This window comes from Sceloporus undulatus, chromosome 2, assembly GCF_019175285.1.
Source record: "Sceloporus undulatus isolate JIND9_A2432 ecotype Alabama chromosome 2, SceUnd_v1.1, whole genome shotgun sequence".
Classification (NCBI taxonomy): domain Eukaryota; kingdom Metazoa; phylum Chordata; class Lepidosauria; order Squamata; family Phrynosomatidae; genus Sceloporus; species Sceloporus undulatus.
Window position 1 is genome coordinate 198365527 of NC_056523.1, and position 18204 is coordinate 198383730.

General features: G+C 41.0%; 1 protein-coding gene across 1 annotated transcript in view; it reads right to left on the reverse strand.

The window, feature by feature from the left end:
* Positions 1 to 17701, reverse strand: part of POLQ (DNA polymerase theta) — a 55607-nt gene extending 37906 nt beyond the window's left edge. The window contains 10 exon segments of the mRNA XM_042454837.1: positions 1148 to 1290; positions 2573 to 2785; positions 3350 to 3496; positions 3579 to 3720; positions 6850 to 7069; positions 9806 to 9911; positions 12016 to 12172; positions 14004 to 14134; positions 15309 to 15491; positions 17534 to 17701. Of these exon segments, the coding sequence (XP_042310771.1) occupies positions 1148 to 1290; positions 2573 to 2785; positions 3350 to 3496; positions 3579 to 3720; positions 6850 to 7069; positions 9806 to 9911; positions 12016 to 12172; positions 14004 to 14134; positions 15309 to 15491; positions 17534 to 17687 (1596 nt within the window). The 5' untranslated portion in view covers positions 17688 to 17701.
* Positions 17702 to 18204: the final 503 nt, after the last annotated feature.

Here is an 18204-nt window from a genome sequence, read left to right on the forward strand (position 1 = left end):
AAAGCAAGATGTTTTGGTTGAACTTATGTTAATTGGGTATTTGTTTCTAAATGGCATTTCTTGCACTATAAAAAAAATCAGTCATTGTTCCGTTAAGAGGATTGGAAAATAGTAATAATAGCCAAATATTTTTTTAAATGAATAATCATTTTTTTAAAAAAACAGGAGTGTTTTTTTAAAGTCTTTAGTTTAAACCCAACCCTGTCCTAAGGTTCTTGAACATTCTGAGCCAGCTATGCATTAAGGGAATGTAACTGTAAGATTTCTCCAAGACAATTGTAGATCAAATGATATGCACTTAATTACAAAAAGCAAGCTTTTACTACATAAGGAATAGCATTTACTTGTCCTTCTAATGTGGAGATAGCATCATCAGGACAAAGGCAATAAATCATATCAGCAATTTAAAAATCCATTTGGCAGCTCTGCCTGATAACAATATACCAGAATGGGAAGTCATAAACCAGTACACCTCATTAAAGTCATTAAAGCTCTGTACAGACCGGCCTGAAAGGCCAGCCTGGGGTCAGAGTTGGGGCGTCATGTCGAGATGACGCTCCCCCTAACTCTGCCCCCAGGGTGCCATGATGCCACGCACTGCTCTTAACCAGCATATGATCATGACACTCCTCTGGCGCTGCATCCATACAACTCAACCTCAAAGGAGCCCCATATAGCTGCTTTTGCAGCTCCTTTTTGCACCCTCGAAAGGCTGGATCGGGGTCACAGTGTGAGGTTGCTGCGGCCCCATCCTTTGGGGTGGTCTGTTGAGCCCCAAATTACTTTAAAAGAGTTGTGAAACTGCCATCGCTGTTTGTGCACTGTGGCACGCTCGTGCCATCATGGTGGTCCCTATGTGGACGGTGCCATACCATGATGGCGCCAACAGTGTGCGGTAGGGCTCGGGAGCATGTGGACGCTCCGCACTCCCGAGCCCTAAAATCAGCCCCAGACTGCCGCTTTCCAGCAGTTTGTACCAGCCCTAATTTACAGCAGCAGTAAAACTTTATATTGACTGTGGATCTGGAGAAGAGGGAGGATTTCCAAAAACATTCAGTGGTCCCACAACCAAAAAACTTAAAAGCAATAACTATTCATGTGTGTTCTGTGAGTAGAGGCTTATTCTCTTGTCATTTCTATTACATACCTCAAGGATTGCCCGTAACATACTGGAAGTAATCCCCTCTCCTTCATGGCTGAACAAACAGCTGCGCACTGGCTTGAGTTGACCCTGAAGAAGAGTAATGCCTTTTGATTTCTCAGCAGCCTTGCAAACCAGAATGCTTTCACCTAGCAACACATATCATTTGAAACTATGACAGAGGAAATTTGTATTGATTTAATAACAAGTGCATGCAGAGATCATAATGTGCATTTTTAACAACTAAGCAGCCTCACTACCAAATTAATGTTAGAAAGGATCATAAGGGTATAAAGGACTGCTACAGTTTGTGTATTTTGTCTCATAAGAAAACTTGACTCCTACAGATACCATTTGCAAAGCAAGTAACATGTGGTAAAGCCTTGGCAGATTTATCATTTGGAATTATAGGTTGAGCACAACTTGTAGTCTTCAACTATAATAGGTAACAGGCACACTAGTACTGACTGGATATTCACTTCATCTTACTTTGCATACAATTGCAGCACAAAATGAGAATATGGAAACTAGAAAAGGAACAAATCCAACATTGTCAATGGCTTGTTCTACTGACCTCCTTTTGTTTAACCATGATCAAATATGCTATCTTTTTCCTCTTTTATTATATTTGCTTTCTGCCTTCCCTTCATAGGAGTCAGGGTCATGTCAGTCAGAAGTTGGAGGATGGAAAACAAGCAGTCATAACAATGGCATCGATCAAAACTGTTCAGGAATTAAGACTATTTAATCAATTCTGTTTGTGGTAAGAAGAAGCAGTTTCAAGCTGTACAACTTCTGAATAAAACTAGATTCTGACATCTTCTTGGAATTATTAATGTAACTCCTTTTTTGTTTGCAAAGCGATCTAATACCGATACTGGAATACTAGTATTCCATATTAACAGAGCTATGTCTCTGAATGCTTTTTTGTTATTGTTCTAATGAATTAATGCTTACACAAATGACAAACTGGCCAAGGTGTTGGTAGGGAAAGCGTGGAATGCAAATCCTACAAAAGATCCAAGAAAAACAAGCAATGTATGCAAAAATGTGACAAAATCTGATGGAGTTTGAGATAAAATAAACTTAAAGTATTCCTTTCAGATTTTATGATACAAAATGGCTAGAGAAAACAGCTTTACATTATATAGTTTGATACGTATTCACGTTTTGCCTCAGAATGTGTTGCTGGGAAACTTTTGAACTTTTCTATCTAATATTTCTATTTTAAGGAACCATTAGAATTTCCCTTATTGTATTTGGAGGCAGGGAATCTTCCGTTCCATGTTTGACAAACAGTGGCATATCTACTGTTATTTTGCTCATTTTTTAAAGACCTTTGAGTATTCCTTTCAATCAATATCAACCTTCTGATAAAATGGGAATTAGAAATCTTATGGCATAATTTGTTGAGTCTTTCATTGCACTTACCTATGGTATCTACTCCTTTCCTTCCAGCTCTCCCAGCCATCTGTTTGTATGTCAAGACATCCAACAATCTGTTACCAAACATAGGAGTTCGGATAATTACACGACGGGCTGGCAGATTCACTCCAGAAGAAAGAGTAGAAGTTGCTACTAATACTCGAAGCACTCCTTGACGAAAAGCTACTTCAATTATATCTCGTTCATCAAATGTAAGACCTGAAATGCAATTAAAATTAATACTCATTAAACATTGGCAGTATCAACCAATACTAATAACAGAAAAACCAGTGAAATAATTTCATCCAGAGAGTTAGTCAAACTGTTCCTGGCTAATTTTTTAAAGATAATATACTGTAATAGAAACAGTGTTATTTAGATCTGCCATTTTCTTGCAACAAAACATAACTAAACAACAAAACTGAACAACAAAACTGAACATTGATTTACAGTATAATTAAAGCCATTCTATCGATATACAACTTTAATGTTCCTACTTGACAGAGTACATTGCTAGACCTTCGCCCTGATGAACTGACATTTATCAGCAGGATGCAGTCTGCATGTATGAACTTCTACAAAGACAAGCACCACATCTGAAGCAATACAAAATTCTACAGTGTTTAATTCATGATGCATAATTCACTCAGTAATGACATCATTGAGGGAAATCATGAATGTGTCAGTTACTCACATGAGTCATGGGAGTGCATGCATATGCTCTCTCAGATATATGTATACTGATGAGCATAGTTATATAATATATGATAACAAAAAATATACCTGCATGGTGAAAAGCAACGCCCCATTTTATTGTTCGCTGAAGCACACAGTCCAAGCCAGAAGGAGAATTCTTTAGCTGACTCATCAACAGATCTATCCTCGGCATGTCTAGTGTAACTGGAGCAAGCGTAGAAATCTTCTGAAGATCTTTGGATAGGGAAAAACACCTTAAAATTTTGACTATGGACTCTAATTGTTTTCTTTTTTTTCAACCCCTTCTTTAACTTACAATTCTGCTGGAGATTATAAAACTCCCTGGCAATGATGTCTGCTAGTTTCTCACACCAGTTCTTTGATGGGCAGAAAACAAGAACAGAATGGCCATCTTGAACTGTCTCATAACACAGAGTCACCACGTGATCCTCATCATTCTAAATTGAAACAGACAATATTTTTAGCAAGCGAGTTTTGTATTTGTGTGGAAGTGATGCTCTTGCAGCCTGTTCAGCCCCTTCATGGACTTCTTCACAGACTTCCAACTTGTAAGGATGAGTGCTACTGCTATGTAGGCCAATCTGCACCACCAGCTCATAGGTGGGAGGTATTGAGAAGACTATGGGAAACCTGAGACTGGGTAAAGTACAAATATTTAACTGGAAAAATGTAAAAGTTATCTATAGGTTTATAAATCTATCAGAGATTTAAGTTAGTAAGATTCTGTAATAACATTTTAGAATTATTTTTGAAATAATAATGTATTATTAATAATATTAAATATAATAATAATAATATTTTAATAATAGATATTATTAAAATACACACATCACAATATTTCTTAACTGAAATAAATATGCATATTAAAAATGTTAGTAGTGCCTTTTTGCATGACATACAAGTGTCCATTTGTGTTTACACTCCCAGTAAAAATTAATTATTAAAGTTGCTATCTCATATTCACTCACAATCACAAAAGACACCACTGAACTCAATAGGCTGAATTTAGAATTGCACTATAAATTTTCTACGCCTATTCTTGTCTCAGGGAACCTAGTCTTGAATCCCCACCACCACACAACACACATTCTGCTAACAGGCAATTTGTCACACTTTGCACATTTCTCACCAATCCAATAACCTTTTAATTAACCACAAGTGGACTAATTCAGCTTACTGAATTTAACCCAGCTTACTTTCAAAGGCTGTCAGCTTTTAACTTTATTTTTTTCATTACCATTCCCCCATGTTTAAAACCCTACATAGAGTCCAGGTTACCTACAGGATCACCTCTTCCCATATAGTCCTCCCCATACACTCAGGGTCTCTGGGGGACATTTACTCCAGTCAGCCAGGACTAGGCTGGTGACTGTCAGATAGAGGACATTTTCTTCAGCCACCCCTAGACTGTTTAAACATAAATTGTTTTAATACGTATGTGTCCTGTTTGTTCTAAACTGACATGTTTTAACTTCAGCCACCTAGACTGGCCAGAAGAAATTCAATAGCTGAATATGCTATCTGAATTCAAAACAGTATTGAAGACTAATCTCTTCTGCCAGGCTTATCCAGACTATTTCTAAAACTGTAAATTTTAAATGATGAATTATAAATGTAGATTTTTTTAATACAGTACATGTGTCTTGTTTGTTCTTTTAAACCGATGTATTTTTAACTGAATTGTGTTTTTAACTGATGCATATTTGTCTGTTGTTGTTCCTCGCCTCAATCCATGAAGAGAGGCAGGTAAGAAATAATAACAATTATTATTGTTGCTGTTATTGTTCCTAAGTAGGTCACTTCCTAGTTGACACCGAGACTGAGATCCTATATGTAGCTGACATATCTAGTTCTACATCTTCACATTTCCCAGCACCATCAAGCCCTAAGAGGGACCCCAGTGCTGTCACTAACTAGTAAGGAAGGAGAGATACAATTCAAATGATAAAGAAGCTGCTGGTCTCAACTCGACTGGGGTAGAAATGAGGTGGATCTCTCAAATGGAGTGCAACCACCTTTTCCCCAGTAGCTCAGAGCAGCCAGACCTGGGGCTTGATGCTACTGGGTCGGGAGGTTTTTGGATGGAGAAAAAGAATAGCTCTCTGTACCTCATCCACAATGATCCACACCTAGAATGAAAAGGAGGGTTTACAACACTTAATAGAAGCTCTTCATGCTGTAAAATTTCCTCAAGGGCCAACTTACAAATAGTGAACTAATCCCATTAATCACAAACATGTTTTCCATTCATATAAAAAGTAAAATCTGCCTCTTTCATTAAAAAATAAATTCATAGTGGAAGTAGAATGAAAGGCTTTTAAAAGTTTTTGAACAGTTTCACCCTGTCTAAGTCCCTCAGTTGAAAATAATGTTTCTCCTTTTATGGTGCTCTGGTGGTAAAACGCCACACCACCAGAGTGCCTGAAAGCCGGTTCACATGTGGGCAGCCAGGCAGCTGGCAGCCAGCTTCCAGGTGGCTTCAGAACATGCGGTGTCAAAACACCACACTCTGAAGCAGCCCAGACACTGGCACAAAGACGTGGCCTGCTTCGCCCCTACCTCCAGTTTTATCAACTTAGATCAGTGATGGCAAACCTTTTTGCGGCCGAGTGCCCCAATTAAGTTTTTCCAGCACCAGATGTTACCCAATGCCGGGGGCAGAACATCCAGGGTGGGACCTCTCCCCTGCGTCTTTCTCAGCCTCCTTCTGTCTCCACAGATGCAGTCTGGGAGGTTCAGGAACAGGCCCACACCTGTTCCTCCTTCTCCTCCCGTACCTTTCCCAGCCTCCAACTGCCTCCAGAGAGGCCAGGAAAGGTCTGGGAGGGGGAGCAACAGGCCTTCCTTCTTCTCCCCATGCCTTTCCCAGCTTCCAGCAGCCTCTGGGGTATAAAAGGAGGAAGAACAGTGTTTCTCTCCGCTGGGTGCCGGGTCAAACGGCATTGTATGCCATCCTTGGCACACGTGCCATAGGTTCACCATTATGGACTTAGATGATCAGTAACAGAATAATGCCAGTCTGACAGAATTGTGCCTGAAGCCAGCCAGAAATATCTAGTGTCCTGTGTACCTCTCCAGTCCACTATTTGAAATTTTCTGAATAAAGTAGGAATACTGTAGTTTATTTTGGTTGAATAAGCATTTTTTAAGGCTGGGTGATGTGTTACCCAATCAAAGCTTCAGTTTCAATCTTAAACACAATTTTTGTTGTTTTCGTGGTATGCCTTCAAGACACTTCCGACATGGTAACCATTAAATGACTCTATTACAGGGGTTTCTTGGCAAGATTTGTTCAGAGGAAGTTTGCATTTGCCTTCCTCTGAGAGTGAAAAAAATGTGAGGCCACTTAGTGGATTTCCATGGCTGTCTAAGGTCACCTAGTAGATTTCCACGGCTGACCCAGGCTTTGAAACCTAGTCTCCAGAATTGTAGTCCAAACTATTCAAACTACTATGCCATGCTAGGTGTCTTAAAACCTTACATATCTATTAATAAAATATCTCATCTTATATCTATGTAAAGCAGTATTTTTCTAAATAGGATGATTCTTTGTGCTATAAGCTTACCTTTATATGAATCAGAGGCTGAATTTCTCTCAAAGCTTTAATTGAATCATCATAAATCTTGCTGCCAATTTTCACCTGTTCCATAAGTGGCACTGGACGGAAGTCTGTGTGATATAGCTCTGCATTTAACCAGGAGGCCAGCAGACCCAGATTAGGAATGGTAGCACTCATACCAACAATTTGTATCCCATTAGAGAGAGGGGTGCCCATGCTTGTTTGTCTATAAGAGGGAGGGAAACACACAGCCAAAACATATTTGAATACTGAACAAAGTCACCCCATTGTATAACCACTGAGACTCATGCATGATGATCAATGAGTTTAAAAGGGATCTACACAAACTTCTAAAAGACAAACCAGTATTTTCTAAATCAGGGATTTGCAACATGCTATCCTCAATCTCTGTTAGACTTCAGCTCCTTTAATCCTGGACTACTAGCCATTGTGTCTTGGGTTTGTAGAAGATAAGGTCCATCTGGAGGGCAGAAGAGTTGGCTACCCCACAGCTTAAAGGGATGCCAGTTGGAGAAATATTCAAATATTCAGTTTATTTACTTCATATTCTGCTTGCAGGTTTCCAGGAAACAGCCAACCAACCACTACTGAAAAATAGAGTACTGTGGTGCAAATGAACACGGACTTTACTTTAATATACTTGTTACTTTCTAATACAGCAAAGGCAGGTAAACTATGACTCTCCAGATATTGTCTGGCTACTGCTTTCATCATCACAGACTACTGGCTAGTCATTCTTGGAACTGCCTCTTGTTGCCCTTTACTCAGGCATCAAAAATTTCTGCTGTTTAGTCAAAAGAAGCTCAACTACCTGCAAGATCAATCTGGGCTTTTGTTACTAAACAAAAGCAAAAAGCAGAGTTGGATGCAATTAAGGTACAGAACAGCCCCTTTCCCTTCTACATGTACTCTCTCCCTTCCTCAACTTCTATCTCCACTTACAGGATTCTCCTATATTGGTCAGCAAGCATCACATGAGCATCGACATAACTTTCACTAACAAGTCTTCTGGTGTTCATCTGCCACTTCTGACAATAATTCATAGTGATAGGAAGCCAGCTGTTACAGATATGTACATCTCTGTTCTTCCTTATTGTTTCTTTACCTTTTTACAAAGGTCACTGCCAGAGGAACTGGACAACCAAAGCAACTGGAGTTTCACTGTCCAGGACTATTCACCAAATTCTTCTATGAAAAAAAAACTGGAAAAAGAAAATTCTCCCCCTGGCATGGCATCTGACGTCTGTTCATTCATTCTGTCATGCTGCTTCTCAGACAACCAACAAGTACTCTTTTCTTCCTTTACAAATATTTTTATACAGCTTGTCAGGTATACCAAGTGTGAAAAGCAAGAGCTTCTGCATGTTTTCTGTAAAGAAGGACCCATTGGCGGCTAGGGAGAGGGGTCTACATAAAATCATAGAATTGGAAGAGACCACAAGGCCACTCAGTTGAACTCCCTGCCATGCAGGAATACACAATCAAAGCACCCCTGACAGACGGCCATCCATGCTCTGTTTAAAAACCTCCAAAGAAGGGGACTCTACTACACTATGAGGAAGTGTTTTCCACTGTCAAACAGCTCTTACTGTCAGGAAGTTCCTCCTAATGTTGAGCTGGAATCTAATTTCCTGTAGTTTGAATCCTTTGCTCTGTGTCCCAGACTCTGGAGCAGAAGAAAAGAAGCTTGTTTCATCTTCAGTATGACATCCTTTCAAACACATGGCTATAATGCCATCCCTTAACCTTCTTTTCCCCAGGCTAAACATTCCTGGCTCCCTAAACTGCACTTCACAGGGTTTGGTGGTTTCCAGACCCATTTGGTTGCCCTCCTCTGGACACATCCCAGCTTGTCGAGATCCTTCTTGAACTGTGGTGACCAAAACTAGACACAATATTCTAGGTGAGGTTTGACCAAAGCAGAATAGATTGGCATTATTACTTCCCTTGATCTAGACCAGTGGTTCCCAAACTTTGATCCTCCAGATAGTTTTGGACTTCAGCTCCCAGAAGCCCCAGCCATCTCGTCCAATGGTCAGGAATTCTGGAATCTGAAGTCCAAATCACTTGGACAACCAACGTATGTTGAACCACTGATCTAAATACTATACTCCTATTGATGTAGCCTAGAATTACATTTGCTTTCTTAGCTGCCGCACCATGTTGCTGACTCATGTTCAACTTGAGGTCTACTAAGACTCCTAGCCTCCTTTCATATGTACTGCCATCAAGCCAGGTGTCATCCATCCTACATCTGTGCATTTTATTCTTGTCCAGAGCCTCTTCAAACGTGGTAGCATTACTGTACAGTCTGAAAGTGTTAGTCCAAAGAGAGAAGGTATACCATGATCTTGGACATTCCCACAGCATATCCTGAATTTCAACACTCTGCAGTAATCTCTAAAGTGATCCCAATATTTTCATCTTTTCTGTTAGATATGATGCTTGTGGCTGAAGAGAAATGTTGACAAATCAGATTTCCTACTAAAAACCTGAGGACTGGAGAACTGAAATTAAACTGAAATGTCCTAAAAGTTGATTTTAAAGTGAGCTTTTAAAAACAGAACTATGTCACATTCCTGTTGGAGAGTTCACCTAAATCAGCATGCAAAGGGATATTCCAGACTACGTCTTTGAATTCTTTATCCAAGTCAGTTCACTTGGCCTGAATCCATGCCAAAATGATCCACCTAGAAAAGATAACTAAATGGAACTGGTAATTTAACAGAAGTCAAGATGACAGGCAGCCGGTATGCAGTACAAGGCTATCGTGTTAGCAGGTCAGTACATTGAAAGGGATGACGCATCCAAAATCTCATTGCCAAAGGAGCCTTTTAAACATTTTAATCTGACACAGAAAACCTAATTTATATTTTGTTTTAAAATGAAGAGGTTTCAGATCTTAAAGAGATGAATGTTCGCCTTAATAATTTTTACTCACTTGTTCATTCTTTCAGCCAAAAAGCTAATTTTTGTCAGCAGGAGCTCCAGGAGATAGCCTCTTTGAGAATCTCCCAACATGTGCAACTCATCCACAACCACTATTCCTATTAAACAGAGGGAAGAGGTTTACAGGCATTTCATTTATTATCCTTTTAAAACTGTTGTTTAAAGCACATTCTAAAGCACACATACGTTTAAAAAAAGTTTATTATAATTTGCACAGAGACAAGAGAAACTAACTAGACTGAAACTGAATAAAGCCCCACCCCAGTTAACTATACTTTTGAATTTTGACAATCATTCAAAATACACTTGCCCTTCCCTGTTCGTGGACTTCCCATTTGCATTTTGAATTTCCACAGACGGGAAACCAGGAGGGAGCGTGCCACTATTATACGGAATGGGACTTGAATATCAGTAATTTTTTTTTTTTTGTTGGGGGGGGGGGGGGGGGTTCAGAACGGATCCCCAGTGAACTGGGAGGGACGACTGTATTTTAGTTTCTATACTGTCTAAAATATTAAAATATCTAATTTCAGATACAAAGAAACCATAAGTTTCTTAAAATATCCCCAGTTGAAAGAACGTATTAGGAAAATTACAAACTTGATCAATTTTGTGTTGCCATTTTCATTGTTGTTATGTTTAGTAAATCCTCCAGAGTACACTGGACAGCCGAAAGAAATATCAAAAACAAACTAATATACCAGGGTTGGATTGCTAAACAAGAATCATTTGATCTGGGGATGGGACACCTTCCTATTTAATAGACAAGTAGGATAAGGGAACCTTTTATTTTTCTCAATATTGAATATGTGAAAATTTTAGGGCAGTTTTTCTGAGACTATTCTGGTTATGAACCTCTCACATCAATCTGCATATGTGACAGCTGAGAAGTTTCCTATAGGTCAGAAAAGCAACGTAACATTAAGATATCTAAAAAGGAAGAGCTGCATTAATAAACTGATAGTTACATCCAAAAAAAAGGGGGGGGGGGGTGTGTGTGTATGTGTGTGTGAGAGAGAGACTTAGGTTCACCAAACACATTCTACAATTCATTCCAATCATCCTTCAGGGTATATGCTAAACTACAATTTGTTTTTTATTTCTATTACCAATTTGCAAATAGTCTGTAAAGCAGGTGTTTGAAGTTCAAAAGAAGAACTGTTATAAATTGATGTATTATGTTGAAGTGTGACTCCTTAATGTGGCAAATTAATGTACAGTATTTACTCCTTCACAGAATATTTGGCAAACAAGTAGAGTGTATCCTTGCAATGCAGAATGTTTTTCTGAGCAGATAAACAGATCAATGTTCATTATAATTTCTTCATAGTTGTATTCTGCCCTTCTTTTTCTACCTCTGAAAACAGGTGCTGTTGTATGTTTTTAATGGATAAAAAACATTTTTATTAATCCTTTCCATATTTTGCATACTTCTATAAATTATGCATTCTAACATGACTATGCAGTCTGAACATTTCGTTTCCCTTTTCGTTGTATGTTACTGAATTCTTCTTAGAAATCATGTTTCTCTAAGACATAAATACTATTTTATGTGTCTTTATGCAGGTATCATGTCCATAGGCTCTTCCAAAATACATTTGTATGCATAAGGCTACAATAGTGGAGTAGGCACCACTTTACTTTACTTCCATGTAAAAACATGGAAAGCCTGCAAAACCATTTAAATCCACAGGTTACTTCCTAACACAATTCTTTGGAACTGAAAGCTGGTAGCCTAGCTGTGCTAAATAATCAAATGTAGACATGTCAATAGATTTAAACATAAAATTTTGTCATGTATCCAGGACTAGCATATTCAAATTTGAGAGATATGTTATTGTTGTGTGCCTTCAAGTCATTTCTGACTTATGGAGACCCTAAGGTGCCCCCATCTTGGGGTTTTCTGGGGCTGAGTGTGTTGATGCACCCAAGGTCACCCAGTGGATTTCCAATGCCAAGCAGGAAATAAAACCCAGGTCCCCAGTGTCATAGTGCAACACTCAAGCCAGTATGCCACACTCGTTCCTTTGAGGATATATGTTCTAGCATATAATTTTTAAATCAGATTATTTGTATACAATCCCAATTGTTATTGAAATATAAACTGTACAGGTGGGCACACAACAGCAACAACAGGTGGTCAAGTAGTAAACCATTTAGTTTCTCACTTGCTGACATTATTGAATTGTTCTCATAGCTTACCTAGCGAGTCCAGTGCTTTCTCTTCTATGAGTCTGTTGATCAGACCATTGGCTCTCTCAATGGTACAGACAGCAACATCCAGGGCAGAAAAGCGGACAGCAGGAGAGATACTTCCTACATAAGCTTCTACTTGCACACCTGCTTCTCGGAAGATAGCCTATTTGCCAGAGATAAGATACATATTCACTGTCACAGATTTACATTAAAAAATTACAGTCATAAAATATAAAGTGAAAAACATATAAATACATGAAGCATAAAGAGAGAATCAAGAGATAAAAATCAACACAGGTTTCATCTGATTGGATGTCAGCCCACTAAGACAAAAACTTACTAAAGAACATTTTAACTAATCGCTAGAAAGGAGCCAGAACCAGATGTCACATATTCCCCATATTGTGATTAGTGGAAAGACCAGTGAAACATTTCCAGCTCAATTCTTTCCAACCAGTACAAGTTTTTATATAAAAAATGCTTAATGGGTCACAGTTAAGAAGCTAAAAAGAGAGATAATAAAATGGTTAAAACTCAAAAGAGATATCATAGATAGTTTAATAACTGAGGGCCTGAACAGACTGTCCAAAATAAAGCTGTTTCAAGTCACTTTGGAAGTATGCTGTTTAAATTCTGCATATGGGCTGGAGCGCAGCTTTGGCACAGCTTCTGGCCTCTTAAGATGTGTATGTCATTTAAACAGCATACCTCCAAAGTGACCTGAAGACGCTTTATTTTGGCCTGTCTGTTCTGGCCCTAACTCTTAAATTAAAAGTTGACTGGGGCTCAATGAAGCCTCTTGTCATGTGGATTTATTTCACAGATTGTCAAAAAGTGAGTGGCTCTTAGGCATACAAATCCTATAAGAAAACTCAAAAATACAGACAAAAATGTCAAAATACTCCTAACTAAAAAAATTTCATGAGCCTATGTTATTAGACCTGGCGAGAGGAACTATTCCATTTATATGAAAACTTGTTATGTGAACTGCTCTTCCCTCTGATTCATTCACCTGCTTCTTGGCCGGGCCGCTGGCCACCAGCCAAACCACTACTAGAAGTATGATACTGCTGCCTCTGGACAGCCTGTTCAGGGTCTGGTGCAGCTGTGGGGCGAACAAGAAAGAGAGGCGATGCATTTTCCTGTTTGCCCAGCAACTACGCCAGTCCCACCGGTTATACTGCCCCAGTGGCTGCACAGCACCACCCCTGGGATACATTTCCCATACCTCTCTTAATGACACCCCTGATTGTCTGTAAACCAGGAGTGGGCAACTGTAGTGGGTTATGGAGCTAATTTTCTGCCCCAGGAACCACAGGGAATGCCAAAAGCAACAGGGGGAGTCAATTTCCCATTCTAAAAGACAGTCTTTATACATCTGGCCCTTCATATCCACAGGGTTTCCATTCCACACACACACACCATGAGATAGCAAATTTTGCAGGACCTCAATCTGCAACATGTGCACAACAGCATTGACATGGCCATGTGCACATGCCACCACTGAGGAAAAAGAGCCAACTGTATAATGTTAAACAGCACTGGGGGGGGGGGACAAACAACCTATTTAGAAGATGAATCATCATTCCTAGATACTTCCAGGAAAATCAATTCATCCTGTTGAGGAAGGACAGAAAAAGGAACTGGAAAAACAGATTAAGGGGATACATATGGTTTTAGAGCTACATTTTGTCCACTCCTGCTGTAAACCTTCTTGGAGGGACTAAATTCTGGAGTCTTTGAGACAGAAGAAAACATTTGTAATTTATCCAATTCTCTTACTAGTAATCCAAATAAAAGTTTCAATGCCCTAAGTCTAGATGGGGAACCTGTCACCTTCATCTTAATTTCATGAAGGGCGGCAGAGAGACAGGAGGAGAGAGAAAGAGAGGAGCTGTATTCTTGGAAACTCTGACCCTCTTAGACAGTAACCCCAACATACTAGACCCAGTCTTATTTCTGAACTATAACCTTACTCTACGAAAACTACTTACCTGAAGGTAATATTTTTTTTCTTTTGCCACAGAGATAAAAGGTAGAATGAATAAAGCTTTTTTGCGAGTTTCTAGAACTCTTTTCAGTATAAGTAATTCAGCAACTAGCGTTTTCCCAGCACTTGTAGGAGCTGAAAGTCATTGAAAGAAAGATGTTAACCTGCAATGACTCAAGTTTAAACAAAGCAAGACTACAGATATAAGCTTGATTACTGAGGATTTTCAATATATAAATCAATATAAACAATAAAGAACCAGACATCTCACAGCAGGGCAAGTGTGCATACCTTAGATAAGATAAACCTGCTTTGGGCAAAACTGTGGTGAAATATGATAAATAATAATAATAATGGGCATACTAAAATATGAACAATTTAGTTTTGGGTTTTTTGTTATCTATGATCCAAAACATACTACTAAATAATCAACTTTAAGACCGCTTTAACTGCTCTGGCTCAATCTAGGGAATTCTGGGAGCTGTAGTTATGTGAGACATTTAGCCTTCTCTGTCAGAGCTCTGGTGCCACAATAAACTGCAATTCCCAGAATTCCCTAACACTGAGGCAGGGCAATTAAAGTGGTTTCAAACTGGATTATTTCTGCAGTGTGTTTTGAACCTAAAAAGCTGCTGGCAAAATGTCAGGAATAAACTCTTCCAGAACATGACCACATAGCCCAAAAAAAAACCACCAAAAAACTATAGTTATGATAATCATTCATTAACTGGAATCAAAGCATGCAGCAGTTCCTGACTGTGAACACTTTTGCAGAAGGTGAATAAGAAACATTAGCGTTGCCACTTACTCATTATGAGCTGTGCTTTTTCTAAACTTACAAATTAGCCTTTTGTCAAAATGAAAAGTAACCCCAACTTACCACAGGCAGACAGGCGAACGCTACCTCAACTGACCTTTGATTATTGGGAAATAAATCAGCTCTCCACATTTGCGACTTTGACCTCTGTGGATTTGATTGTTCACAGATTTGATTAACACATTCTCTCTAGGAATCATCTCTAGGTCTTCCAGCATGACTCTGTGGTCAACATCTGCCAGATGTTATGCTGGAGAACCTAGAGATTCTGAGAGAGAATGTTTCTCTAGACATACATCCTCCTTTGCATTTCTATGGTCAATGTCTGACAGATGCTGACCACAGAGTTGCACAGGAGGACCTAGTGATTTCTAGAGAAGTGTTCTCTCAAGTAAGATAAACTGTGTATCTTTATTTGTGGGTTTTCCACTTTCACGGGGCTCCTGTGCCCCTAACCCCAGAGAATGCAGAGGGCCCACTGTACTGGCTTACCTGAGTAGACCAAGTTTTTCCCTTCTAGGACTTGTCCAACCATCAGACACTCCGCTTGCCACTGGAACATTTGAGTTACTCCCAAGCTATGGTATTTCTCCAGGACGGCTTTGGGAAGACCCCAGTTTGCTAAAAGAAGTTTGTCAGCTAAGTCATCTGGAAGACCCACATATGGGAGTTGTCCTAGGTGAAAATTCGGCATCTGTTAGCAACTTCTCCATGGGAGGAGAAATATTGTCGTTAACAAGGCTCCCAAACTCCAGACTCTGCATGAGACTTTAAAAGACTGAAATAAAAGTAGCCCAAACCATCACTGGTTAGACCCCACTTCCTCAAATGCATGGTCTCAGTTCCAGCTCTCAGATACATGCAGGCACAGACACTGGCACAGAACCAAAGTGCTACTAGAAAACAATAAAAAGGTAATTTCTGGCATTTCATGCTCAAATCTAGAAAGCACAAATGGATGCCCCTATGGCCCAAAACACTCCAGAAATAAACCAGTTTGAGACTGCTTTAACTGCCCTTGCTCAATGCTAGGGAATCCTGAGAATTGTAGCTCTCTGACACAGAAGGTAAATGTCTCACAAAACTACAGTTTCCAGAATTCCCTAGCATTCAGCGAAGGCAGTTAAAGCGGTGTCAAACTAAATTATTTCTGAAGTGTGTTTTGGGCCCATGCTATCGTTGTGTGCCTTCAAGTCATTTCTGACTTATGCTGTGGTTGTTTGAGTGTTGGACTATGACTCTGGAGACCAGGGTTTGATTCCATGCTCAGCCACAAAACCCACTGGGTGACCTTGGGCATGTCACACTCTCTCAGCCTCAGGGGAAGGCAATGGCAAGCCCCCTCTGAACAAATCGTGCCATGAAAACCACATGATAGGTTCACCTTAGACGAGCTACCATAAGTCAGAAATGACTTGAAGGTACACAAGATACACACACACACACCTATCATGGGGTTTTCTTGGCAAGGTTTGTTCAGAGGGAGTTTGCCATTGCCTTCCCTTGAGGCTGAGAGAGTGTGACTTGCCCACGGTCATGGTCCTAGCCGTACTACACTAATTGAAAAACGAAAGCAGCAGGGGAAACCACACCATGAAATGCCTCCAAAGCCATGCCATGCCAAGGAGTTAACGGCTGGCATCTTCTAAATGAGCTGGACAGAGGCACCAAGGGATCTGAGGGCACCTTGGAAGGACCCAGGTGGCGACAAGAGGGGGTCTTAAGACCTGTAAGAGTTGGGGGGACCAGTGGTTTGAGGGCTAGACTAGGACTCTGCAGACCAGGGTTCGAATTCCAGCTCAGCCATGGAAATCTAATGGGCAAGTCACACTCTCTCAGGGGATGGCCATGGCAAACCCCCTCTGAAGAAACATGCCAAGGAAGCCCCATGATAGGGTTGCCTGAAAGTTGCCTTAAATCAGAAATGACTTGAAAGCGCACAGCAACAAAGACCAGGGAATTTAAGCAACCTCAGGCAACCAGGGCTGCATCTGCACTGCAGAAATAATCTGGTTTGACACCTCCTTAACTGCCCTGGCTCAATGCTATGGAATTTGTGCCTGTTGTGGCACCAGCAACAAACCACAATCCCCAGGACTCAATGCCATTGAGCCACGGTGGTTAAAGGCTGCGTCCGTACTGCAGAAATGAAGCAGTTTGTCACTGCTTTAACTGCCATGGCTTAAAGCTGTGGAATTCTGGGAACTGTAGTGTTGTGAGACATTGAGCCTTCTCTGTCAGAGGGCTCTGGTGCCACAACAAACTGCAAATCCCAGTATTCCCTAGCCTTGAGCCATGGCAGTTAAAGCAGTATCAAACTGCACGGATTCAGCACTGCAAATGCAACCAAAGCAGTATCAAACCGGATTATTTCTGCAGTGCGGCTGCAACCAAAGTGGTATCGTCAAACCAGATGATTTCCGCGCTGTGGATGCAGCTATAGGTCCAAAACACACTGCAGAAGTAATAAATCCAGCCTGAGACCGCTTTAACTTCCCTGGCTCAGTGCTAGGGAATCCTGGGAAGTGTAGTTTATTGTGGCACCAGAGCTCTCTCTCTCTCTCTCTAACACAGAGAAGGCTCAATGTCTCGGAAAACTACACTTCCCAGAATCCTATAGCTCCCCAGCCATGGCGGTTAAAGTGGCGGATGCTGCAGCCTGACAGTCACGGCCTCGGAGCCCAGTTCCCCCTCAGTGAGGCCCAGTCTTTCCTCACCTGAGGCGGCGGGGCTGCTGAGGCGCCAGTGGCGGGGGTGGGTCAGCCCCGGAGGGGGGCTCAACACGGGGCTCCTCTGGCCCGCTCCCCGAGCAAGGGAAGGGCAGGAGGAAGAAGAAGAAGGGGCCCACGGAGGCGCCTCAGACGACGCCATTTTCCCGCCCAGGCGTTCAAAGAGGGAGGGAGGGCGGCCTGGGCCCTGGGCCTCTCAGGCGCCGCTGAGGGAGGAAGAGAGGCGGGGACTCCCTTCTCTTCGGGAGGAGCTGGCCCTCCTTCCCTTCCCGCCCCGATTCTGAGAAGGCTAGGCCAGTGGGGGTTCCCCCTGTGAAGGAGAATATAGGGGTTCATTAGAAGGACGCACTGAAACAAAGGACAGGATCTATAGGGAATGGTCAAGTCTTCCCCTACGATCCCCTATGGGCAAGTCTTCCCCTATGCTTCCCTATGGTCAGTTATTCCCCAATGATCCCCTATGGGCAAGTCTTCCCCTATGCTTCCCTATGGCCAGTTATTCCCCTACGATCCCCTATGGGCAAGTCTTCCCCTATGCTTCCCTATGGTCAGTTATTCCCCAATGATCCCCTATGGGCAAGTCTTCCCCTATGCTTCCCTATGGTCAGTTAATCCCCAATGATCCCCAATGGGCAAGTCTTCTCCTATCTTTCCCTATG